The 27,879-nt window shown below is 41.0% G+C and overlaps 1 protein-coding gene across 1 annotated transcript in view; it reads right to left on the bottom strand.

Annotated features, from left to right (window-relative positions):
- Positions 1 to 27,879, bottom strand: part of MKLN1 (muskelin 1) — a 99,140-nt gene that overhangs the window by 50,009 nt on the left and 21,252 nt on the right. Inside the window, exons 3-8 of the mRNA XM_074903532.1 lie at positions 26,841 to 26,983; positions 25,338 to 25,426; positions 18,757 to 18,866; positions 14,605 to 14,797; positions 6,925 to 7,002; positions 5,670 to 5,735 (exon numbers count right to left, since the gene is read on the bottom strand). Coding sequence (XP_074759633.1) covers positions 5,670 to 5,735; positions 6,925 to 7,002; positions 14,605 to 14,797; positions 18,757 to 18,866; positions 25,338 to 25,426; positions 26,841 to 26,983 — 679 coding nt within the window. The remainder of the gene's footprint in view (positions 1 to 5,669; positions 5,736 to 6,924; positions 7,003 to 14,604; positions 14,798 to 18,756; positions 18,867 to 25,337; positions 25,427 to 26,840; positions 26,984 to 27,879) is intronic.

Here is a 27,879-nt window from a genome sequence, read left to right as displayed (position 1 = left end):
GGCTCAAGCACACTCCTCAAATTATTAGAGAACGTATGTTCACAAAAATTAACATATTGCCTGTCAACCTCTCCTTAAGTTCCATTTTTCAGAGGAGTATGCAAAGCAGCCTTCTCCAATCCCTGTTAAATATCAAAAATCCTGGGATAGTTTCAGTTGAGGTTCACATATGTTCTACAAGTCAGCTTTTTTAACTTCTTTTTACTCCATCTTCTCTGTGTTGCAAAATCCTTGGTAGGATTCTCATACAGTGAATCTTCCTCATCTGATCAGGACTCTACCTGGCAAATTGTTAAAGCCAGGCTGATAAGAGATGCTTGGCATGCCTGAGCATCCCTGGTTTTAACTTCTAACAAACAGGCACAAAGAATACATTCCAAACCTGGTGACACATTTAACTAAATACCTTGGTCAAATGGTATTTCCATGTCTCTTGCTAGAACAGTTCTCTAGAATACAAAAGAGTTATGGACCTAAAACACCTCTGCAAGTCATCCTGTCCTTCAGCCATCTCCCAAATTTCAGCAACAGACCAGGTTGCAGAGGGAAGCATTCAGTTATACTTTGAATACTTCCAAAGATGGGCATTTCAGACTGTCTGGACCCCTGCTCCAATGACTGATCACCTTCATTACTTTTTTTTTTTTTTAAGAATATCTAACTTATTAAACTGGAATTTCCCTTGCTGCAATGTGTCCATAGCACATCATCCAATCCCTCTATACCCCCCAAAATGAGACTGGCTCTTTTCTCCACGTTCTCCCACCAGCTCTAAGATCCTCCCATGAGCCCTTTCTTCTAAACCAAACCAGCTCCCTGAGCATCTCCTCATACATCTTGTGCTCCAGCTGCCGACCACCTCAGTGGCCCCTCACTTGCAGACTGTCACCATCCTTATTGTACCAGACAGCCCAAACTGGGCGCAGTACTCCAGATGTGGCCTCAAGTACCAAAGAAAGGAACACCAACCCTCCCCTTAACCTGCTGACCATACTTCTGCTAATACAGCCTAGCAGGGGGTTGGCCTTCATCAACACAAGGACACATTGCTGACGCACATTCAGCTGTCTACCACCTTGCAAATCTTCTTTCCATGCAGTCAGTCCTCAGCTACACCACTGCACAGAGCTGTTACATCCCAGGTTCAGGGCTCTGCGTGTCTTGGCTGAACCTCACAAGGCTCTCCGGGCAGCCCCTCAGGGTCCCTTTGACTCCCAGCCCTATTCTGTAGGTCATCAGTCACTGCCCTCCCAACTAGCTACCACCCCAAACTTGCTGAGGGTGTATTTGAGAATCAGTGTCCCTAGCACTAAGAGGCACTCATCTCAGATGTAAAAAAAAAAAAATCTAGGTGTATCATATCTCCAAAGTCTTCTATGAAAGGATGTCACTTCCCTATGTAGATTTAATTCTCTGCAAGCAGCTTTGTCCACTTTGTAAAGGAGCACTTGGAGCACAATTATAAAGCTGGACCTTAAATTTTCTTGAAATATCACACCACTCAGTTTCTGAAGCGCAGTTCAGCGTAGATAGTGGCCAGATCTAATTTTTTTTCAGGCTAGAGATGGCCTGGGTAGGCATACAGTCTTCCTCTCAAATGTGAATGCACCACAAAGTTGAGTAACCTCCAGGATTCAGCAGCTGTTTGTGTTTCAGAGCTTAGAAGCCATCTGTGTTTTGTTTCAGAGATCTCTTCATCTTGTACACAAGTCCCATCTTTAAATATCTTATGGATAGCAGTGTTTTCCTCAGGCAAAACAGCATCCTTCATGTCTGCTGCTCTCACTTCATCTTTCCACGCTGCTTTTGCACCAGCCTCATCACTTCTGTGTTGCCCACATATACTATGGGCACGCTGTGCCCACTGCTCCGAATCTCCCACTGTTCCCAACCTACAGGTTTGTTCTCACTTATCTAACAGAATGAAGTAAGCAGAATTCCTTCCCACCAAAGGAAAAGCAAAGTAATGTACAACCAAAATAACAGAGTAGCTTCACTTCAGTGAGCGAACAGAGATAACACATCAATAAAGACTATTTCACTAATATTTTCCTTCAGAAAAATGTTTCGCTTGCCAAAGAGAAATGCAGACAAAAAAAATCATCCTGGTTGCTTAGCTATTATTTCTAAAACAGGCTCGTCAGAAAACTTCAGAAGGCTTTATCAAAATGAAATAAAATATGAAGGTTTAAACAAACAGGGTATTTCACAAAAGTTTTTTTTTTTGATAGAATGATTTCTATATAGTCTATAATTCTGTTACGGAAATAAATTACATGGCTTTATGGACTACACTGTCATTCACATGAAACTGCCTCTGCCCTGTAAGAGGGAAGGAGACCAATTCTACCTTAACAATGGAATTACAAACCAAATCTCCAAAACACAGTACACATACTCCTCTAAAGTACTGATGTTATACCTTAAAACTCAAATTTGGCAATCCACTTAACCCTTCCCACTTTCTTCCAGAATAAACACTGGTATTTCGAAACGCATCCCACATCTGAATTATAAAAAGGCCTGAGAGGGCATAATCAAAGGTATGTGAATCAAGGTACCAGAGCTAGATGCCTACATCCTCATCCAAAACTGCATTAGGGCGTAATGCATCTGGCAACACAGGAATATATACAGGCCTGCATTATTTATTTCACCAGGGCCTACATAAATAGCAATATTTCAGGACTGACATGAAGCACACAACACACAAGAACACTGGAGTTGTTTTTACTTTGGTGTTCTGAGGATACTTTCATTTTAATCTATGCACCTGGGTCGTAACTACCCAAATACTTCCACGCAGAAAAGGGCAGAAAACTCTCCAGCCTCCCAAATGGAGAACTACATAAAAGACATGCACCTTGCAGGAAAAAAGCAGAAATAACATTAACCCTCTGTTTTCATTTACAGTCTAAAGCTTTAAAGGATGTAACAGTGGTTTCCAACTATAACCAGAAATGCCTCTTAGTCGATGTTTGGGCACATGCATACCAAAACCAACTTGCTATTTGTGCCATCCAGAGTTGTTCCAGTCTGTAAGGTTGAAAGCATGTAAGACACTGAATCACTTTTTTTTTTTTTTTAAATATAGGAAGGTATCAGGCTGCATTCTGTTCTGTACCCCAGAATGCCTGCACTTTCAATTCCACCTGCTTTCAGAGTTTTCCAAAGCACAAAGAACACTACACTTATGCTAAAACAGCTGCAGCAGGTACTAAGAGCATGAACATCAGATGGAAATGAGCTACACCACAAGCTACTGGCTGCCAGCAGAGATGCCAGAATTGCTCTTTCAGTTACTTTCAGCCTACCCTAAGCAGAAGATAAAACCTGCTAAAAGGCAGTTTAGACCAAGTTAAATTATATTCCACCTGAAACTTAGAGCATAAACAGAGTGTCAGTGACGCAACACGCTATCAGTAACTTGAGATCTATCTCAACTGCTTACTAACCCGTATCCTCTATCCTAGCACTAACACAGGTGCATCCAGCAGGCTTGGTATTACTACAAAGCTTATTAAAAATAAACTTATCATTTTGTAGTCAGTAACAACTGGTTAATATTTCCTTGAGGTTAATAAAAAAGCAGAACCATTTATAGTTCTGTTATAGCTACAGCAGGTCTGGACATCAGAGATTAAAATTTGCTTCCAACACCTATTCTATGTGATATGAAACTTCAAAACCAGCTTATATGCATGATTTTGGTGTTTCACCTCATTTCTAAAAGATTAAAGTTGTTTTAAATTTCTTGCAAAGGATCTCACCCCTCTAACAAGGAGTTCAAAGTGAACGTATTTTTCTTCAGTTGCCAAAGACTTCTGAAAAAACAACAAGTGTGTGGGTAAGGAAGGGAGGCTGGAAGATGTCTTTGGAGGAAGGAGTATGCTGCTGCTCCTTTTTCCATTAATACTAGATTTGCTCAAGGTTAGCCAGGGAGCTTTACGGCTCCAGTCTGTAAAACACATCCTGACACAACTGGCTAAATTCCCACAGTCTCATTAAACACTACCTATATTCAAAAGGCAAACTCAAGCGATCAGCAACAGCTCGTTTCAAGAACAACAGCACCAAGAACTTCCCCTGGCCTGTTCATGAGCCAAATTAAATAGCAGAACTGATAATCTCCAAAACATTTAGGCTTTTACAAGCCTCAGTGGGCCTGGAAGCAAAACTAAGCCATTTCCCAAATATCCCAACAGAGAAACTTTCTGAAGTTATCCCACCACCACTGGCTAGAGCTGCAGCAAGAAAGGACTAGCATGACAAGAGGGAGATGCAGCTCTCCCACACCAGGCTTCTACCTCTGTGGGTGTTCTCTAGCCAGTTTCGTGCAAGTAAAAAGAAACTATATCGATGCTTTTCACTACATTGTTAAAGCAGAGTGAAAACTTAAGTCAAAGGCAGAGATAATAAGCTTAGTAGGACTTTACAAAAACCAACAAGAATGGAAACAAAGACTCGCACTACCATGACTATACTGTTTTCAGAAGGTTTAAAGGACTGTCATTTCCAAGTTCACAAGCCTCATGTGTTCATGGTGCGCTTGTGAAACAGTCCCCGTCTACTTATTCGCCGAGGCCACTAGGGAGCGTTCACAGCTGCTTTTGCAGGCAAACACCAGCAACCCTCCAGCAGCACTTCATTCTCATGAATCTCAAACCTCTTCGACAAAAAAAAAAAAGTTTGCTTTCATATACAAAATAACTCGAGTGTTTCCTCTAAAGCAGTAACTACACTCCGAGTAAACGCCAAAGACTGCAGCTACTGCTGCATTTTTGCTTGTTCACTATGACTTAGCAGATTACTCCTGAAGGTACTATCCTGTCACATGCTTCAGTCCCGTCCGTATGACCACAACAGATACGGACACAGTAATTTTTTTGCCAACTCCCTCAATGCCACCCTATATTCCTGACTCTGCCAGTCACACCCTGATCTCGTTTCTCCTTTCTTAAGGGCAATTCTTTTACTCATACAAATCATTTACTTATCAAAGATGCAGGCAGATGCATTCCTTTTTTTGAGTAAGGAATGACGTACCACAGAAATCTGATTAAATAAAAGCAAGACAAAGATAGAGAAAATTATGGAGAACAACAGTCACCTGAACTGTTACTTATACCCCCCACCCATTCTTTTCTCTGCAGGCTCTTTGAAAGAAGCTGAACCATTCCTTAAACTGCTATTGGAAACATCTTTGTAAAAAATGTCTAACAAATTATATTTAACAGGAGTTTCTTGCACACTATGGAAATGAGAAGCCACTCCAACCAAAATACAAAGAAGGTTCCAACACATCAGATCTATTCCTCGAGCACTATTCCAAATAGCATAGTATGTAGCAGATAAGAGAAATTAGGGATGATAATTTTCCTTCTCTTGTTTAAGCTCCTGCTCAAAGAAGGTAGGAGGGACAAAAATTAAAAACAATTGTTCTTGGTTTCTTAGTTAAGACAAGACGACAACTAAGGCGTAACAGAGAACTAACAGGGGGGTGGGAAAGGCAGAGAGTATAGTTCCAAAGAAAAAGCAGAGTATTTAATTCAACTATTATAAAGTGCATTTTTTACCTCAAAACTTCAAGTTAAGACAGTCTCTGAAGAACAGCACGTTTGCATACTTGTCTGAAAAATATCTGATTAAGAAATTTAGTAACTACTCACCTGTCTGAACATCTATAACCATCTGATGGCCACCCCTCATCCCTGGTCGGCTGTCTTCCCCATCACCTTTAAAAAGAGGGAGAGGAGAGTTTACCATTTTAAGAATTTTAAACCAATAAAGATACAACCTCACGTATGGCCTAAATACTATGGGGAAGCAGAGCAACTTAGCAACTCACTGTTCTTTAAAGATTAGCAGAACACTTCTTTCAGGTAGTATTCTTCTGTGCATTATAAAACTGTACAGAGTTCTATATTGAATTATCTAGTGACTGATAGCACAGATAGCTACAGTGAATGCAGTACTCTACTGCACTTCTGAGAGCCTTGGAAAGGAGCTTGAGAGTTCCTGAAGCGTGGCGGTCCACACAAATGAGGTCTGAGCTATCTTTGCAGCTTTCCAGCAGTGAGGACACAGACAACCTTTTGCTCCCCTTCCACCTCTCCCCACCTGATTGCTGCCTGAAGGCCGAGCAGTGAGAACACTCAGACGACAGGGCAGCGCACCCATGGGATGGAAGCAAAGAGGTAATGGTATAGATACAGCATAGCTCTTCTGCAACAATTACTTATTCTCACATATAAGGGGATTCCAACTGCCCAATTACAGCAGCTTTCCAACCATTTTAGATATCTTAGGCATTCAGGACAGGTGTCATCTATGGGAAGCATTCTGCTGGAAAAGAAATCCGCTTGTATTCATACGTAACCCTTCCCAAGAGGTTTGGGTATGGTGCTCCACGCTTGGCAACTGTCACCTCGAACCCCACATTTGCTGTATGACAGTAATTTTTATACTTTGCAGTCAAAGCTGCTGCTATGAGCCTCCTTTCAAGGCAGATATCAATGGAAAAAGATTCTGCAGTTTAGATTTACTGTGTAACAGACCAAGACTTCAAAAGATGCATCTTAAATTTAAAATACTCCCCATCAAGATAATGTATCTATTTGCCACTCTTAGCTGTACAAGCGTTAAATTCAGTCATACAGGTAACTGTTCTCATGCTTAACCTGTATTCTGAGATTTGTTTCTGAACTGATTAACTAGCCTTGAGGTTATGGCTAGTGTTCCTTACTCAAACAGAAACCAAGCTGCATTTCACTAACTTTGCAGACAAATTTTTCATAGACGAAACCGTTCCCTAGAACAACGGTCCTAGAGGAGGCTTTCTTGCGTCATTTTCTTGCTCAATATCCTCAAAGGAACAAGATAGAACTGGCAGTACATGGGTTGTATCTTAAGAAATATCCTTACCTTTGGTGCTTTTGGGGATGATCTGTCCCCAGCGAGGTTTGTATTCTTGTTGACTGATATACTGATTGAATAAGCCATCTGTAAAACAAAAATTTTGCTGTATGAAACGTTTATACTTGCAGTATAGCAAAATCACTTTCAATACAGGTAATTTCAGCCTAACTCAACCCAGTATGCTACTCCAAAGCCTTAATTTTAAGTAAATCTTCTATACGTGTCAGTTAGTTTATTAAACTTGTTAATGAACTAAATGTGTAAGCACTAAAATAAAAAGAATACTCTTTACTAGATCAATCAAGAATTACCCAGTTTGCCTGCCAGGTCATGCCAATTGTCTATAAATCTCCAGTGTGGTGTATTTAATTAAGAATAGAATCCCTCCCCCTTATTTAAGCAGAAGAGAAGTTGCCAGTGCATGTAAAATTCAACCATTTTAGTACACGTTTAGTTAAAACTAGGTCAGGCAGCATCTCTGGAGCTTCCTCTAAGAAGAAGAGGGAATAGAAGCAGATTGTTTAAATGGTACGATATGGGACAACCGAGCACTGGATGAAAAACAAAATAATAGTTTACATTCTCTTCAGAGAGTTAAGCAAGAAGAGAAACAGAAGACGCATTAGGTCACTGGCCAGATATGCCAAGTGCAGTATTTCTGTAAGATGTATTAACTCCAGCACTCTCCAGGCTCCCCTCGTGCCTTCCTCTCTCCCTCTGTACACCTACCACGTTTCACCTCTTCAGCATCAAGAGGTCAGTTCCCAATTCTGGTTACATGCGATCAGTCTATCATGCAAACGTTAATTTTTTGATAAGGAGATTCGTATCACCTGCGATCTCCGAGACTGCTCTTCAGTCTGGGAAGGGCTTAGCAAGCATTCAGAGAACTTGTTGCTATTGTTCTTCAAATGTCTCCTCTAAAAAACCTCCCTTACCTTCTGCAGGCACAACAAACTGTTCAACTAGCCTCTTGACCACACTGCTCACCAGCTATATCCCACCCATCACCCCACCGTCTCAAGACACAAGCTCTTCATGACAAGAGTTTGTTCCGCTTTTACTCGTTACCTGAAAAAATAAAGGGAGTTGAGACACCCAGTTTACATCACTAGCACAGTGATAACTACCACAGGCAGACTGAGGACTTGAATCCCAGATTTACACCGTTTTGTATTGAAACCGTACATTGCACATACACTGCTCAGACATAGGATGCATTTGGGGGGTCCTTAATCACATAATACCCAACAGCTATGCTCTGTGGTAAAATGGTACCCCACAAACTTGCTCAGGAATCGAGCTTTACATTCCCCAGCAGAGAAAAGAAAAACAAAATTACTAAATTGCATCTAATACTTTTTCATTCTTCCGACCCCAGTAATTGTGGCTTTGAGGTAAGAATTTAACAGATTATGAAAGCCTCCATTTATTTATAGAAAATCCCTTGGTAGGCATACAGACAAAAAAGAATAATCCTTACTGCACACGTCCCTATTTATTTACAAAAAGGTAAAAATCTTTGTTAAGCATGACACAATGTTCAGAGAATATTTTAAAGCGTTTCCTGGCATCCTGTAGTTTGTCGTGACTGAAATCCAGGTTTTAATTAAAACCCAAGCCAGCAAGTACTTCCTGGGAGAGGATGAATACTCTATTTAGAGACCATCTAATAGGAAAATAACGACACTCAAGAGCTCCCGAAAGGTGCTGAATTTGGTCTTAAAATACAAAACTGCTTTCAACTTTCATAAACTCAGCTCTGCAAGTTTTTCAAATTAAATACTCTGTGGAAGCAGGGCAGATTTACTTTCACCTGTCTTGGAGCCAAAAACATCAGCTCTCTCCTTGCATCAGGTAATTGAGGAAAGCCAAAAGTTGGCTCAACATATGTAGAAAAGTGGTTTATTTTGGTTTTAAGAGTAGGGTTCCTAACTCCCGATTCTTCAGCATTTATGAAGCTGGGACAAGACGCAAGAGGCTTTAAGCTTGAGATTTTATGAATTCTGATTCAGGAAAACCAACTTCTAAGAGGACAAATGCATGCGCTGCAAGAAATCCCACACTGACTCAAGCAGATTTTTCTAGCCACAAACCTAGACAGAAATCCAGCCTTTTGGTTATCATTAGAGCGTTCAGTCTTCAAGACAAAACGTAAAACTGTATTTATCCCTATGGCAGCCAATAGATAATTGGACATAAATAGCCCAAGAGGATGAATTATACCACATACGATCTGAAAGGGTGATTTAACCTCTCTCCCATGCTCAACACCCACAGGCTGCACTTGTCAAGATATGACACTTCTCCCCTACTGTGCCTTCAAGCCTCTTTTAATAATGCTTCTTGTCTTCCATGGGACATTGGTTTGGAAAGACTCCAGCTTGCTTCCCAGAAATGTTTCTTTCTGCTGGGAGCAGTTCCACATTCATTCTACTTGCACTGCAAACCAGCAGCAGCTTGTTTTGGAAGCTGAATCACCACCTGTCTGACACCACCAGGGAAAAAAAGGAGGATTTCTAGGCCGATTCTGTAGCCAATGCCAGACCTATTCTAGCTCACTCCTTACGTTTCTTGCCGGGATAGCACTGATGACCAAAAGGTCTCCAAAGCTTCTGCGAGGCACTGAGGAGCAAATCTAGGCCTGCTCATGTTTGTCAGCTGCTTCCAATGAATCAGTAGTTTAAAATAAATTTCAAGACTCCCATAGAAAAAAAAAAAAAAATGTGTTAAATGAAAGTTTTTAAAGGAAGTCTTTTCTTCCCTCCGGAGGCCTCATTTCAATGTCCATGTTTACTCTCTAAAATTAGAGCCAAAACCGGTACTTTTATTCTGTACTATTTTCAAGCCCTTCGCAGCGAGTTGTGACGCATTTTGGATGTAACAACATGAAGTTCACAGTGGTTAAAGCTTAGTAAATCCTACCTCCCTGATAACCAAAGCCTTCATTTTGTCAGCCAATTACAGGTTACCTAGAGAGGATTAGGACAAACATAGTGGACAAAAATATTTAACTTGCTGAAGTCAATCGGGAACAAGTAAGAGTTGGATTAGTTTCTTTTTAGACAACACACATCTGTAGATCAGATAACTAAAATCTATTCACTTCACTGGCAGTGGCTGAAAAAAAAACTTCGGAGTGGCATTTAGCCCAAAATTTATGGGTGTTGGGGTTTGTTGTTTTAAGATTTTTCTTGAACCGAAGAAAAATACTCAAAACACCTAAACGGATTGAGGTTTTTGTAGTCACAAAAATCCTTCTAAAGAAAAGCTGGAGCAGAAAAAGACGACACAAGATAAAAAAAACAGCCATTACCTGACAGTTTCCTTAAGACGTGGGAGCAACGAGGAAACGCACAAATTAACTTCCAGCTTCAAAGCTGCAATATTCTCTCGCACTTTGTTCTTAACAAAAACAAATCAAGATTTGCTTCCAAATCCCTACAAGATATCCTGTATCTATACAAACCCTACCGTGTACTTACCAGAGGCTCTGGATCCCTGGCAAGCCTCTGCCCTCCATACATCCCAGTACTACAGAGCAGCAAGCCAGCATCCATACTTTCCCAGAACCAAATCCAAATATATTCGATAGTAAAATTAAGGTATATATGTCTGTCTAGAGCTTCCAGGAGAATACAACTGCTCCTGTGCATCCCAAGTTTTGGGAGCCATTTCAGCCTGCAGTCAGTGTATCACAACTTCTTGTTTGTCGTACAGGGCCAACTTGTCAACAGATAAACACTTATCACATACTGACACAAGAACTGTCAAAGGAGCACCTCGGTCCCCAGAATACTAATAAGAAACTAACAGATTTTCAATCCATTTCATGCAGCTTTCTATGTCTACAGTAGCTGCAAACAGCTCAACTAAGTAATTTGCACTCTGCATACTCTCTGTAGGAATATTAAGCAGATTTTTTTTCTTCAATAATATAGGCCGTCTGAAAGCTATAGGAATGAATCCAAATGTGAAGCATTTGAACCAAGTCTGTGAACCAGCTGAGATTTAGGGAACCTTTTATTTTTGAGAGGAAGTCAGGCAGCTGCCAGAGTTTCCATTTGCCCGTTTTCTAAGTGTAATGCACAAGTCAAAAGAATCTGCGGGAAAAGTGTGGCTGCCTGCCACTGAGCTCTCAAAAGAAATCATCTGGTGACGTGAGGTGGAAGACAGCGTTCATCATTAGCAATGCAAAAGAACAAGAGTTAGCTCTGCTAGCACTAATTCTTGACCACCTACTCTTTTTCTACATGACTAAGTCTATGGAAATACCCTGCAAGAGATGCATCGCATTTCACTTGTTCAGTACCTACCACTGCAAATATTAGCCTCTACAGAAGATGTTTTAGGCTGAACTGAGTGTGCAATCTCTGTCAACCCCATTGAACTCCTGTTTGTTCCTTTAAAGTAATGAACTCCGAGATCAGCAAGAGGTCAGAAGTTCACATATTCATATCCAGTCTGTTACAGAACAGTTCGCTCTTTGAACAATTTCAGGGATAATTTAAGGATCTGTATGTCTCAATTAACTCTACACTTCAACTACGCTACACGGACCATACACAGGACTAAAGTTAATCTGCTTTTATTTCGAAAAACAACGCATCAGAGAGGAGTTCAGTCGTAAGAACACCCACACCTTAGAGACTAAGCAGCAAGCTATGGAAACTTCACAACAAAGCTGCTAAGAAAGTAAAATGCAAAAATGCTGGGTGCTAACAAACCTCTTCCAAACAGAGGAGCTCAAGAGAGATGCAGAACTGAGTAAGGACAGGTAACGGTGGAGGACCACAGGGAGCAGATGGTAACAATACTATAGGAGAACGTGTTGAAGGCTGAAAACATCTATTCCCATCCTACCAAGAGGAAGGATCCAGCTGTCAAATACCAGCTACATTCAACACCTTGACTTGACTGTCCTCTTGTGTAACTCTGGACAAACTATTCCAGCTGCAGTTTTGGGTTTTTTGTAGGTATCAGAAGAGGTTTGTCCTATCCTCTCCCCCCAGCACAGCCCAATCAGCTCCCTGACCTGGTTTCCCATGTGGCAGCACGAGCACCAGTGCCAGCAAGCGAGGGGCCAGGGGACACAATGTCCTGAGTAAGGGCAGGATTGACCCAGTTAGTAAAAACCCACAGTTGTGTCAGCTTAAAGCAAATATGGGATACAACCTTAGTGTGTCAGGATGGATAGCACTTCTCTCTGAAGGGTGCTGCGAGGCAACAGAGCTTTAAATGGGTACAAAAGCTGAAGACAGCATAAAGAACTGCAGGAGGATGGGGGAAGGAAGGTTAATGTATTCAAAGACAAGCAAAACCATTAATGATGAGCAACAGAGCAATGGGAGATGTATACACTGACATTTAACTTCAGCTAGTCAGGTGCCGGATTAAAAGGAACCAACATAAATATCCTCACACATGTTATTCTGTCCCTCAGAAGCAGTGATAAAACTTAATGATGCTACTTGAAGACTCTCCTGCTAAGTTATCCACGGTCTGTTACCAGAAATACTTGCTTCTGTACTTGCTGGAACAACAAAAGACCGATAAAAGAAGCTATAGCGTATTTCTCTAGTTTGTTTAAGCGATGCTGAGTTCCTCTGCCTCCAAAATGGGACATGATTACAAGAACCGGGGAAGCAGGATTGTTTACATCAAATCTGACAAGAAGCAAGTGCCCATTTGTCAGACAGTACAAGGCAAGACCTACAGTTTTCTACCAGGCAAGTCCTTTGCCAGTACCTCCACACCTGGAAACGCTGAGCGCTACAGGCAGCAACCCACTCTCAACATATAAGTGGAAACAGAAACACCGCATCAGCTCAAGTTCTAGGCAAAAACTGCTGGCTAGAATAAACTCAGTACGTTAAATATTAAGTAGTAAAAGAAATTAACATCTAACAGTTAAAAAAAAGTACAAACATTCACTCCATTTAGTGCCCAAGAAAAAAAAAAAGTCCATTTTTGAGGGAAATTTTTCAGCACATTCTAGACTTCTACTGAAATTCCATTGAAGAAATAGTTTCTACTACAGCCTGCAGTGAAGTGGAAAGAGGACAGCCTCTAGGCACTGACGAGAGTAAGCCACAGCCAAGGCAGCAGACCAATGCATTGATAAAATCATCACCAGCAGCATACTGTACTCCTCCGGCTCTCAGCAGATCCCGTCTCATATTGGTGGGCACATCAGCTCCCGCCAGGCACTCGTGTCTTTGAAAAACACTGCAGAGACAGGAACAGCCAGCCACAGCTCCCTGCTGCTTTCTCATCCTGCAACCCTCCCTTGCCCTTAAGATTCAGGAGGAAGCTGCCAGTTGCAAAATGCCCCTGCATTGCAGGAAGCTGTTCACGCTCCCATCCCAGCCAACAACACTACGTTGTCTCAGGAGGACAGAAAACACTCAGGAGGGTGAGGATGAACGCTGGCAACTCTCAGTCTCAAGGCTTGGAGCTGCTCAGAGAGCTCAGCGCAGGGCAGAGCTCAGCTGTTCTATCTATACAGTCAAGAAACCTTGAGCCAAAACCCGTGGAAAGCCATTTACTGCCGTTTTTAAATGACCCGGTGCAATAAGCTCCCTAACATTGTGCTTAGTTGGACAGCTTCTTCACAAAAAGATGGATTTTCATGGAAGTCAAACCCTAATTTTAATGCTATCATTGCTATCACATCCTGAGAACCACTTCCAACTTGAGTGGTACAAACCACACTGATGTAGTCAAGCAGGTATGCTGGCATCTATCCACAAGGTATTACAAAATGACTGATTAGCCCAGAATTAGAAAAAAACATCTCTGGTGTCAGACATCCATGAAATTGGTCCACTAAGCCCCTAACTCTCTTGGCATCAGACAAGGTTCTCTTCAGCTAGTACAAGTTTCCCATAAAAACTGTCTGCACATAGTGCTTCTTGACTACACCCACAGTCACCAGCACCTCTGCTTTTATCAGACCGTGATCCAAAACCACTGCACAGGTCTCAGGAGACACTTGAGTGCAATCACCCAACTCTTTTTGTATCCCATTCTATCAACAGACAGTACATCTCCCCCATTTTAGGAGCCAAGAGCTGTTTATACACAGTGCTTCTACACTGACAGTTTCCAAGTAAAAAATTAATAGTAGTTAAAACGAAAGTGGCTGCCAACACCCTGCTCCACAAGGGAAAACAGGCTCTGCCTCCACCACGACTTCTATACCATTCTCCAAGGAGTATTTTCCCCACGAGCAAAGACAGAATTCTCATTCAAATACAACCGAAAACTTCTGCTGAAACTCCAACTAGATGGTAAGCTCTAACCAGACACCATGATACAGATCACTACTGAGAACTCAAGTTTTATGCTTCCCTGCTCACCACTCCAGTGACTTTTCTGATAGTCAAGCCCACCTTCAGCTTGCCAGCCACTTCCACGAACTTATTGTTACCCCCTCAAGTGCACCGCGTAGTCATCTCTGGGGGAAAGAGACTCCAAAAGTATCTAGCAGTGGTAAGAGATTTCATGACTGTATTTTTAGCCTTCATCATCCACATACCCACAAGCCCAAAAGCTGACAGTACACCACACGAGGTATGAAACAGTGGTCTAGCCAGTTCTACTACTAAGTACATTAACATTCAAAGCAGTACTGTTTCAATGTGGTTTTTAAATTAATATACCAGACCCCTCCGATTCTCTTACCATTCACAGCTTTTTCTATCAGTTCTTCGCAAGCATCGAAGTCCCCCTTCAATACCAGTTTGTCGTGCAGGTCTGTCAACATGGGGTGCTCCAGAGCAATCTTTGTTTTCTTCTGCAGCGACTCAAAAGCTTCGGTGTAGTTGTGCTGACGAAAATGCTTTAGGCAAAGGCGAATGGCTTCCTGTTCGCGGTACTACTGGAACACAAGAAAACCTATGAGACATGTAGATTTTTCTTTTACTAGTGCTGCTGGGCACTACCTGTGAACCTGTCTGGACACAGCAGCAGGATCCCTTATATACTCTTCACATAAACTACTCATGAGCTTGCAAGGGAACACTATAGGAAAATCATGACAAGCTGTGCAAGCGTTTTACTTTCCGACAGTATAGAAATTATACAACTTGGTATCAGTCAATTTAATAAGCATACAAGAAGGGAGTGCACAGTGTCCCAGATCTCTGGAGTGACCATTATTTCCCCCCATCTGCTTGGCCCTGCTGTTGGAGGCCTACACAAAGTACAGAGCAGGAAAAAGCCTTCGCTATCAGCGTTACATAATTTGATTGTATGACTCTTATATAACAAAATAATTTAGAAGAGTAAGTAGGTCACAGCTTTTCTAGAAGCAGAAGAAAAAAAAAAAAAAACACCACACAAACTATGAGAATAGGAGTACTTGCAGTGACCACTGCTCCTGCAATGGAAAGGCAGAAGTCTGGGCTGATCCCAAATCCTGTGGGTTTGTGAGGGTTTCGGATCAACGGCAGCAAGGATTTACACACACGCCAAAGTTTTACTTTCAAAATACTCCCGTGCATCTTGAAGCAGAACCCCTGCTTTCATACCACAGGTGAGCCAAAGCTGCCCATTTCCCACTCAGCTGTGGGAAGGGGTGAGAAAAGCTAGAGAAACCCACGCTGGATCAAACACCCAGGCACGGAAACATGAGGAAATAGTAAACTCTGCGTAAGAGCTACAGCTTGTGCTGTTAACCCACCAAATCATCCACTGCGTTTTCAAAGCTGCTAACAACATGCATAAGTAACACAGATTTTTAAATTGATAAGTAGCAGAACAGCTTATTATAAATAGACTCTTCAAACCTAAAGTCTAAGGCATTAAAGAAAAAAAAAAAATCTCAATTTCCATCTTTAACACACATCTACTGTGGTAAAAATCAAATGTAACTTTAAGCATCTATAAAACTGATCAAATTAGACAACAGATTTTACTCCTAAACGGACACCACTATTAAAAGAGAAGTTTATGGTATTCAAACAAACAGAATGTTTTTGAAAACCTGGAACTAACACTGACATTCAACAAAAATTAGCGTTCTTGAAATAATGGCTCTATAGCGAGAATCTCAAACTGAAGCAGCTAAAAAGAAACACGGCCATGTACTATATTTTTAGTTCTTAATCCATCAGTATTTCACAGCTGCAAATAGCCAGAACTACGCATTTTTAGAAAATCAGTTCCCAGCCCACATGAAAAAGGCCAAGGACACGTACAGATAAAAATGCAAGACTGTGGCAAAGGAATACTAAAGCTAAAACAGAGTTTTACAGAACAACTGGAGAGTAAAAAAAAAAAACTTTTTTTCCCCTAAGAGACACCTAAGCTGCTGTCTTTAAGCAAATGTTCACTTATATCAGTCAGGGCCAAAACCACATTAGATTCTTTGCTGCTCAAAGGGATAGCAAGCAAAAGGATAGCTGAGCACCAGTAATAACCAGCTTCTGCACTTTCAGCTCCTCTAGTTTAGACATCAGACAAAATTCAGACTTGGCGTATTTCCATTGAGCCTCTTGTGACTGATAGACTTGACTTATAGAAACATGAAAGGCCTGTTGAATACAGGTTGGCCACTTAATGCAGTATAAAAGTTTGTATTTAAGTGACACCGTAAGAGCACTTCGGAATTTAAATGTAAGAACTTTTTTTAATGCAAAAAAGTGTATAAAAAGTATGTGAAAGCCTCCTTTTTAAATGCTGTCATACAGGTTTAAAGAGATGACAACCCAAATAATAAGCTTTGATCTGAAGCTGTAAATAATTCCGATGGTTAACAACATAACAAGAGCATGAGACTGTATTAACACTGTCAAATATACTAGTAGAATTAAAAATATTGAAGCACTCATTATCAAAACCAACAGCGATAGCCATTGATAAACTGCCACTTCTTCGTCGCTGAAGCATGCCCACTCTTCAATAAAAGCAAAGTGGGAAGGCTTGCAGGAGGCAGTAGGTTGAGCTGGACAGCAAGGAAAAAGCAGTAGGGAGGGAAGTGAGGAGCATGCTTGCTGCTTGGAGTCCTTATCTGTTACCCTCAACTCCTCTCCCTTCAGGAATGGGAGGTTTTGTTGGCTGAAGCACACACAACAAAAAGGATGGGCAATTTCATCCGATGTCTCAGGCAATAAAGAATTATTAGATTTCAAAGTCTTAGAGACTTCCAAGAATATGCATGAAAAAAATGCACACCATCTCGAAAGAACTGGAAGAAACGGGTCAACTTTTCTGCCTTTCCCCAAATATGGGTCAACACATATCCTCCTACGTGGATCCAGCAACAGCGGCCTCTCAGGACTGTGAGAGAGGAGGACGTCAGCGAGACATGTGCTCATCACCAATAACTTGGCAACTGATCCTAGTAGAGCCCAAACAGTCATGACTAAGTCTCTGCCTTGCTGCTTTAGGGCTCCAAGCTTTAGAAGAACAATGCTGGCACCCCTTGAAGAAGCTGTCACTACATACATGCTGACCATTAAAAGTGTCGATTCCATGGGATAAGATGGAACAAAACAGATGCTGACATCATCATCAGATGGCTCCTGACCAAAACAAAATAAAAATCAGAGCTTCCTGGTTGCAGCAAGTGGTCAAAAATGCCAGAAACACCACCACGGGCAGAGGCAGCAGAAAGAAGCACAGAAAACTATCAGCAGCCTCCGTCAACTGGACTTTTCAGAACCGGACATCAGCAGTCAGCAGACTAAAGACTGCAGTAACACTTGAATCATAAAGCAGCCACAGGCAACTTCCACTGTGACTCTCAGTGCTGGTTTTAAATCTTCCAGGAAGAAGCTTGTGATGTTAGTATAAACGCACAGGAGCCAGACAGCAGGGCCACGAGGTTTCTTTACCACACTGGCAGCACCATAAACTGCTGAGGGAGTCTCAGTACTACCAAACACAATCTTTATACCCTTTTAAGTTTTTCCTTCTGGAAGCAGAGATACGCTGCTCCACTACTTAGTCTTATTCAGCTGGGAAGGATGTCTTCTCTGCAACACAATATGAATTTCATTAATTGTTCCAGAAGATCTATGCATAAAAAGCAGCAACAAAATGAATTCTGGTTGTCGATGTGCACTTCCCTCCCACAGGAGAGGCATGTGTTGTACTCAAATACAGTTTATACAAATGATGTTTAGAACCCTTTGAACTTTCTGTCTATCACAATGACAAACAGCATAAATCATCTCATCTCACAGTCCAGTGGCATCAGCTCCCCTCTGCTCCAAAGTATTCAGCAAAAAGACAGCAAGAGAGAAACATTAGAAGTATAAGGAGCTGCAACAGGAACGACACCAACATGGATTCTCTTTAAAACAAGCTCATTTTTATACCTTGTAATAAAAGTTCCTTATGTAACCCAAAGGGCTCTAGGTTCACATACAGCTCTACAGAAGGACTGGTATGGTAAAGAATGACTAATCAAAAAGCTAGAAGAGGGAGAAACGGAATCTGGTTTTGTTAAGATTCATTTCCCTTCCAATTCAAATACTGTTTTACTAATATTGTCCCCTTTGACTCAGTGTTCCTTTCCTTTATGTTTTTCTTGTGATGTCTCCCTAGCAGGTTAGGGGTTTTTTTTGGAGATGGTGGTTTTGGGATTTTTTGGAGGTGTTTTGTGGTTGTTTTGTTTTGGTTTTTTTCCAAGAGAAAAAGCAGATACAATTCAAAAAGATTCACTTAAGAGTGGAAGTCAGCCATGCGCTTTGAGTTTTAACTATGCGTGTTTGTTGTTTTAATAGCTGATATTCAAGGAATGAAAAGGTCATGTAATTCCAGTAAGAGAAGTTTCACAAGATTCTGAGACTGCAAGTCTTCAAACAGGCATCTAAAATGCAGGCCTACCTTGCTGTACCAGTTGAGGCACGGTTGGACCACATCTGGATCATCAATGCCATTAAGTTCAACATACCAGATACTAAAATTGAAGCTAGGTCCCCAGGATAAGAGTGGAACTGGAGAAGAAAGGAAAAGGAGAAAAAGGATGCATAAACATCAACCGACCAGTGCATTAGTCTCATCAGGCTAAACATAGTACTATTTCAACAGAATGCTTTTAAAGGTCACACAAAATTCCATATTCGACATAAATTCTAGTTCATTTAAGTAAGCTTAGGAAAATTACCAAATACATCACGTTAAAGTTGTCATTTAAAGCACGTTAAAGTAAAGTTGTCACGTTAAAGCAAACTGTGCCGAGCAACACTAACACAGCAGATCATTACAAAGCAGAAGCTGGCTTTCAACAAAAGAACAAAAATACTATCATTTAAAACAGCTCAAAGAGGCAACAAGCTTTGACATGGATGGGAATCACGAGCATACTAGCGACAGTATTTGCTCCTCATAGTACATTTATTTCCACATTTGTCAGCAACAATTATTTTCCCTAATGGTGAAGACAAGAAGCTTGGGTATTTTAAATTTTTACAAAATTAGTAACGTCTGCAAGTTGTGGAGGAGGGAGGGAGGGAAAACTGTCAGTTTCCAATTTAAAAACTCTATCTTTTTTTAAAAAAAAAACTTAAATCTGTGCAGTTTTTTTGCTAACACTGTTTTATCTGTATATTGGAACAGACAGACTTAAAATACTAAAAGACACTGCAGCCTCTCACCTAAGGCTTCTCTACCACTCTGTGTCTTGCACTGATCTATTGATTAACCTGCAGTTAAGTCTTGGTTCTGGTTTTTGAAGCAGCTCCAACTCCCAGAAAACTTTTGCATGAACTCTGACTCCTTAAAACTGCAGTGAAATCAAGTGATTTCATTTCAAATACTTTTGTTTCCTTTTTATTTGACCATAAGTGATAAACAGGAAAAGATAGCATTAGAGATGAATGAGGAGAGACCAGCAACAGCATGGAGTCTACTACTTCCCCCCCTGCCACAGAAACTATTTTTGCCACAGAGAAATTGTTTGTTGTCTTTCAAACCACTATGAAATACCACCGAGATTAACTTGTTGAACTAAGGGTTTTCTGACCTACTCCTTGAGGAAATAAAAACCAAAATTTGTCTTAAAGCTGTTCCTGAGCTCTTAAAGGTTCTTAAGTATTTATACTTCAAACAAGATCGATCTATTATTTTTCTGCAATGTGTTTGGGCACAAAGCATATGTTCAAACACATGATTTTTCTAAATTTTAAAGGGTGTTTCTCCAAACCTATTGCTAAAGACTGATGACAACTTCTGGGAACAGTCATGAAGAAAAGTGATTTTTAGAAAAGATCCAAAGAGGCTTTGAATATGCAATTCTTAACTGATTTTAATATCCATAAGGAGATACGTTACATGTTACAGATCTCTAATCATCCTGTTCAAACAGTTTCTTTCTACCTAACTGTTCAGCATACAAAGCAAGATGCTTTCAGAGCAGTTCCTAGTATGTGTGTGTTTGTGGAGACAGGAGAGAAGAGAACTGGACAGAAAAAACAAGAGTCACCTGTCTTCCATCCACACCGCATATGCTCTGCCCAATAAACTTTTTTTGCTTAGTTTTGTCCTCTGCACAAGATGAGTTCTGCCAATATGGTACCTTAATACCGTAAAACATCACTACTTTTAAATCCGAGTACACAAATTCCAGATATCCCACGTATTAAGGCATGAGACTAACAAAATCCTCCATATAAGGGTAACACCTTTGATCTGTCTTCAGACCTGAACACACAGACCAAGACCAAACCGAAGTTAAATTTGGTATTTGCTCAACTATAAAGAATCAAAGTCTATCCATCAGTTTATTGCACCTAAACCCTGAACCAAACCACAGACCACCTCAAATGGACCAAGACCGTAAGTTTCCTGATTGTGAACCTGAGGCCAAATTTCCTAACACTGAGCTTACTGGGTGAAAAACCAAACTTAAGTATTAACCACCTTCCCACCTCATTCCAGAAAAAAACAACAGGGATGTCCACCTCTGTTTCTTTTCAGTAGTTCTGCTCAGAACGTAAACCAACTTCTGCTGAAAAAAATTTAACAATTCACTCTCTTGTCTTGGTAGCCAACTACAGCCTGAAAGACTTATCAGGACATGCGAAGAATCCTGGGTAGTTATCACCACAAAAAAATGCACAGCCATCAACTTGCTAACACTTCTCCCCAAGTTAACTCAGAACGTTCAACAGTCTTGCTTACATGAAAGAAACAAAATACCAGAAATGGTGATTTAAACATCAAGATTTTCACGGTACAATCATCTACTTTAAGGAAAACACAGACATTGTGTAGGGAATGCAGAGCTGCGCAGGCAGAGAAAACTGAATTTCGTCTTTTTAAACACACAGGAGTATGAAAAGAAACAAAAGTAAGAGTTTAAACTGTAATATGATTTCTATTGCCTTGGCAAAGACCAAGTGTTCTGCTGGATCACCTCCCCATTTTTGAACCTCTTCGCTGGCTCCCAGACTACAGGAAGGAGATGCTTCTCATTCTTTCTGCTGCTCTCTCCTTTTTGAAGCCTTCAAAGCTGCACCTGGCTCTTTAGACAAATCTCATTGTAGAGCAGCCACAATCTAACTTAGACCTGGAACAAGGAGATGCTAAGTGCAGCAGGGAAGTAGCAACAGTCACACAAACGGTGATAAGCATTACTTATCCGTGTGACACACAGATCTCATTTTTTATTTTTTCACAAAGTCTGGTGGTGGCAGCAGTCTAGGACTCTGGGTGCAACTCTCTCTTTTCAGATCTCCCAACAGCTGGTTTTTATTTGTCCTGCTCTTCACCCACTTCAGATTTCACACCACAGCCTAGGCAAACACAAACCTACTAGAGCCTCTGCAAGAGCTGAGAAATGTCCCCCTCCAAAAATCAGTGTACACCCTATCTTGCAGTACATTCACAGAGGCCATACCTTATGCCATCTACTCTTTGCTATGTTGCTTTCTTCCCCGCACACACATCTTTGAGGTGGAAATACACTACGGTTAAAGGTGCTGAATCTGAAGCCTAAAGCCTCAGTACTCCTCCAGTTTTTACCATAAGCCAAGCTCAGCGTGGTTTTTTTTGCTACATCTACATCCTGAAACACACATTAACTGTCCAGACCAGTTGAACTGTCACTCCATAGCAAGAGGTGCCCAGAAGTGGAAAAAAATAATAATAAAAAAATCAATATCCCTTTAACAGAAGCAGAAGGTATTTAGGTCACTTAAAACAGTTCTTTATTCAAACAAGGATGATTTTAGAGGATATTTCTCAATAATCCAAAGCTATTCCTAGACAAGGACCGCAACCACGTATACTACAGAGGATAGTAGGAGGGGCATTAAACACGGTATAATAATTGCAAATACCTCTCTCAAACTAATTTCCGTGTCCCTCAGGCAGTAGACACACAAACGGCATACATTTGTAAACAGGCAAGAAACATCCATAAAGAAAGTACTGCTCATTTCTATCACACCAAAGCTTAAAAATCTTGAAGCCTAGTTAGTAACTCCCATGCGAGTAACAAACTGGCATGAGAATTACACCCAGCATTTCTTCAAACTCTGTCATGGCAATCAGTCTTTACAACACCTTCTGCTTTCAAGGACACCGTACAAAGAATAATCTCTGTTCTGAGTAACCACAAAAACAGAGCCAGAAACAAAGCTCACAGACATTAAAGAGATTATTGATATTTTGTCCAGATATATACCTTCTTCCCCCTTCCAAGTTCTTTAACGAGGTGCTACATGAGATGTAAAAATTAGTTGTCAAGTAGGTCAAAAGCCTGCACAACTGGGCACTTCAGTGCTAAGGAACTTAAGCTGAACTAATTAAAAGAAGTGCAAGTCTTTTCTTGACAAAAGGAGAAGTTATTTTTTTCTGCTTTCTACGAACCTGAAAGTTCCTCTAATACGTGAGCAATGGAAGTTGTAGGCAGTATTTTCCCCTCTCACGGATCTACCCATGTCACGTTCCTTCTGTCTCACCATATAAACCTCACTACTGTGTCATTGACAGTGGTGTATAGATCAGTATACTTATCTGCAGAATTATAAAGCAAACGCTTGATGCAAATCGCTGCCGAACTAACGCTTTCCCCAAATACACAGACCTCACTGATAGCAGTAACTTTTGTGGTGTCAGTCTCTAAAAGTCCAAAAGGGCAAATTTTGGCCTCATGTTTACTGGCAGCATTACAAGGAACACAGCACGGTATTTCGAATTTTGAGTTACTTTGGCTAGCAGCTTGGAAATTTTAACAAACTGAAAACATATTCAAGCTGTGAATCTGAAAAATAACAGAATTTCGTAACATCGTTTTGCAGTTGTTTCACAGCAAAACACCACTCTCACAACTTCATAAACAAAATTAGGCTAGCCATCAACTGGAGGTTTTAGTGGGTTTTGGTGAAAAGATCAGTCTAGTTTGTCCTAGCACAGGAATTCCTTCATAGAAGATAGCTTCAAGACACAAAAGTCTACAGATATAGCTAAAAAGGAAAACTCAAGACGTAACTGGTGAGCAAGTGACAGTTAAATACAAATCTAATATTAATACATAAAACGCTGAATGCTTACTGCTCCATAAGGAACCCATCTCAACAAAACAAGCCATGTAACTATTAATACTACTCATGTCATGTCAGAGAAAAAATCCTGATAGTAGAAATTAAGCAGCGTGGCGCTTTCCTAACAAGTTTCAACTTACTGTTACAGTTTATAACATCAGAATACATTTTGCTGGACCACAATTTACAAATCCAGAGAAGTAGCTTGTAATCTTTCCATTCAGCCCTTTAGCCCTCCAGCAACGACTTGCTGGTTTTTAGCCACTGAAAAATAACATTTCCCAAAAACCTAATGCAGGAAGCTTCAGAATACGATTTGGGAAAAAAAAAAAAAAAAAAAGAAAACAAAAAGCAATTTAGCTTTCCTGATGTAGTCAACCTTTAACTACTCCTCAGCTCCTCTTGAGGCTTCCTAAAGCCAAGTGTTACAGATGCTTTCAAAAGATGTAGCCAAAAACAAATCCAATGAACAACCAATTTCTCCACTTCTCTAGGAAAGGGAAACACCACCATTTATGGCACACAAATGATTACTTGATTCCCAGCCTGAGGCTTTCAATTCCTCAGGCAAGCATGAGAGGAGATTCAGAAAGCTGTGTAGACACAAGAGCAAAGGGCTCCGAGGGGAGCCCCTGTGCAGCCACTATCATCCAAGTCTGGGCAAAGGAATTACCCAACACTTCAAAACACTCTTAAATCCATCTAAATTAGTCAACAGGCTCTTATCTCAATTTTCTGCAACTACCTCCTTGCTCTATTTTTAACCTTAACCAGTTAGTTTAAAACCAGTCATTCTTTCACTTTCTCAGTAGGTAGGAAGGGGAAGATAAATTTACCGAGGTACGTAAAGCTGAAAGGCTCTAAATTCTTGGCCTAAATCCAACCCGTAACACTGATGGCCACTGTAAGACACTTGTTCTCTCTGGCCTGCACGAAGCAAGGCAGAGAGATCCCCACCTGCTCCCATCACAAGTCACAATAACCAGCCTTTGTCGGCACCCCCGTTACCAAGCTTCACCAGAGAAACAAGACTAGACATCACCAGGCGTAACTCTGCTTTGCCCCTGGATGTCATCTTTAGCCAGAGATCACAGAATGGTTTGGGTTGGAAGGGACTTTAAAGATCATCTAGTCCCACGCCCCTGCCACAGGCAGCAACACCTTCCACCAGCCCAGGTTGCCCAAAGCCCCGTCCAACCTGGCCTTGAACCTTTCCAGGGAGGGGGCAGCCACAGCTTCTCTGGGCAACCTGTGCCAGTGTCTCACTAAATCTACCCTCTTCAGTTTAAAGCCATTTCCCCTCATCCCATCCCTATGGGATGCCCATACATGCCCATGTAAAAAGTCCCTCCCCACCTTTCCTGTATCCCCCTTTAAGTACTGGGGGGCCGCTCTAAGGTCTCCCCAGAGCCTTCTCTTCCCCAGGCTGAACACCCCCAACTCTCTCAGCCCATCCTCACAGACATAATGATTAGAGTAGCAGGAAGAAAACAAGAAAGGCTTATGCTGCTGCTCTATGTGTTGCAAGCATGTTCGAGAACAAAAGACTTCAAAATTCTTTTCAAACTCCAGGGTTGTTAATGTTGAAACTTTTACCAGTATTTAGCTTAATGATTTTTTTTTAAAGCTCTATATAGCAATTTATAGTAGGACAGTAAGCAGCTTCTCCAGCAATTAGTTGACTCAACAACTATTTCTGAAAATTACTGTATTTCACTTTCATTCCCCAAGATTTAACTTATGAAGCTATTATTTCTTAGTAACAGGACTTCACTGTGTTCCAATCTAACCAGCCTAAAATCATGAAATGGAATAGCTGTTGTGGATACTTTGCCTGAGTACAATGAAGTCACAAGTGCCAAGACTGGCACAAGTATAAGAGATTATTTTCTACTCAGAATGCTGAAAAAATGCATTTACCTATCTTAATGAATCGACAGGGGAACATCTGTTCATCAATTTTATGCTTCAAGGTGAATGTTTCTTTGTTATAATCATTCTTTAAGCCACTGTGGGAAAAAATAAATAAGGTTACTAAATCTTACCTTGTATTTTAGGACTAGCTAATAAACGCAATCTAGGTCATGCCTGAAATGCGAAGCTTGTTTCATATTACTATGAATCATAAGTACGCATGCTGGACCAATGCCTGGACTGCTATCCACCATGTTGTATCACCCTGGGAGGCAGCACTGGCTGGTGGTTTCAGGAGGGAACTGACATTGGATCAGTGCTGCTTGTCTGCGCCTGTAACCCTGGGACTTCAGCAACTGATCTGCCTGAACCGCACTCTTCCATTTTCAAGAGGGAGATGGACCAGCTCTCAGAATTATCACAGTGCTGAAGTGCTTTATGGTCCATTTATGGGCATTACTTTATAACAATATCAAATATTTAGTATAATTTATCAAAAATCTTAAGTCCATTTTTACTGAAGATGCAAGTACAGGTCCCAAAATAAGAATTTTTATTAAACTTCAGTACAAGCGAAATGACATTGGATATCAATAATTACTATGCTACTAAGACCTCTTCCCCTGTAATTCTAGGAGCAATAAAGTCAATTGTAAGACTGGTGTATCTGAAGAGGGCAAAAGGGTGGGAAGGGCTGAGGCTAGTTTCTATATGGTCTTGAAGGATACATGCAACAGTGAACCTCCCGTGTTTCTCCATGGCTATTCTGCTTGACTACGGATGAGGTATACCCATACGTTCCCCGGAGGTAGACCTTCCTTCTGTAGGCCTCCAAAAATAGACTAGTTCTTGCTACTCATTTCTCTTGTACTCCTAGATATTTAAATATCATTTCCCTTTCTGAACCAGACGACTCCTTAAAAGGCCCTTACAAATTTACATTAGCAACTACTCGGAAGCTCTAGATAGCTTGAACAGCCAAAAGGCTCTTTCTTTAGTCCCTATCAGTACAACTACCAAATCGAACTAAACAAAGGAAAACACGGGGTTTGTATTCGCTTCTTTGGTTTATTTACCCATTTCAGAAAAGGCAGAGCAGCTGACTAGTTCAGAGCTTTACAGCTGCAACAAGGTTCTTGACATAGGCAGGTTACTTGGGCTTTTAAAAGCTACTTTAAGTTACCCACACATGGGCAAATCATTTCCCTTGTGCCTCAAGCACACAGAAGAAAAGAATCGCAATCCAGCAACACTGCACCCTGCTCTCAGCTCTTCCAAATCCCCAGGAATTTGCTCTCCGCAAATCCTCTGTGGTTAGAGCAGAATAAGGAAGGCTTCCTGGAGCGACTGTTGGGATTGCTGCTCTTTGACCTGACCATAAACACAAGGGCAGCTAATTGCAGGATCACGGCCACAGCTCTGTTAGCCATGTGTTTGCTTGGGAGCAGAGGGGAAGAGCATTTTGGTCCAGCCTTTATGATCACCGTAGCTGATGAAATCACATCTTACCTGGATAAGAGATCTGTCATGTTTTCCTCATTCATCCCACCAAAGACTTTAAACTTCTTTAAGTTGCAGACATGCGTTTTCTCGTATTTGCCAAATGTGATGCTCTGGACTATGGCAGGTCTTTCAAGTTTCAGAATCAAATACTGTGGAAGAGAGAACAGTGAGTTTTAATATTAAAGCCAAGGCTGAAAAACACGCTAAGGGAGAAGCATTACAACCTTCAAAAAAACAGTTTACGAGCCAGAGAATGGAAGCTAAGATGATCCCTCCTCATTATTGTATTTTCTTCTTTGTTCCTGGAGTGAAGCAAAGGTTTTTTAGGAATATTACTTTAAAAGCAGTTTATCCAGGAAAGATTTGGTTGAATTTCCTATTCCTAGCATTTCTATTCAGGGCTTACATACATTCCTTCAAGTTGGATGCAAGACTTCCTGAAATCTGGCAAATAGGATCAAACTACGGAGAGTGATGACTCAAACGCCCACTACAGCCTGAAATGAAACCTAAACTGAATGCACAATTAGATAAATACAGCATGTTCAACATGCTAAGAGAACATCAAATTACTTTCCCTCTCTGGGCTAACACTATTTAACCACTGAACACAGACTAGGTTTGATGTGTGGCTAACATAGGAACCAACTGCTTATTAACTATATCAAATAAAACCAAGCCACTTAACAGACAATAAAGTGGCTTTACACATAAAACGATGAAAATTTTCTCCCTTGTGAACATTTGCTCCCCCCCCTTACACAGATGTCGTTCCCCCACAGTGTACCAATAGTCAGATTATTTATATTCAGGCCCCAGCTACCAGCTTCACCCAGCACTGCTGGAAGAAAAGATCTGTTCCACTGGAAAAGCACATGCAGAGAAATGCTTGCATCATTCATCAGGGACCATCCGAGTACCCAGTTTATTTACCTTTCCCCTATAAAACAGGTCTTGGAGGGAGTGTGGAGACATCCTGTTTTGCAGAATACAACGAGCTTTATACCTGAAAACAATGTGTTCTGCTCTCTTCCCTCACTTCTCA

This window comes from Athene noctua, chromosome 3, assembly GCF_965140245.1.
Source record: "Athene noctua chromosome 3, bAthNoc1.hap1.1, whole genome shotgun sequence".
Classification (NCBI taxonomy): domain Eukaryota; kingdom Metazoa; phylum Chordata; class Aves; order Strigiformes; family Strigidae; genus Athene; species Athene noctua.
This window is presented reverse-complemented; position numbering and strand designations above follow the sequence as displayed.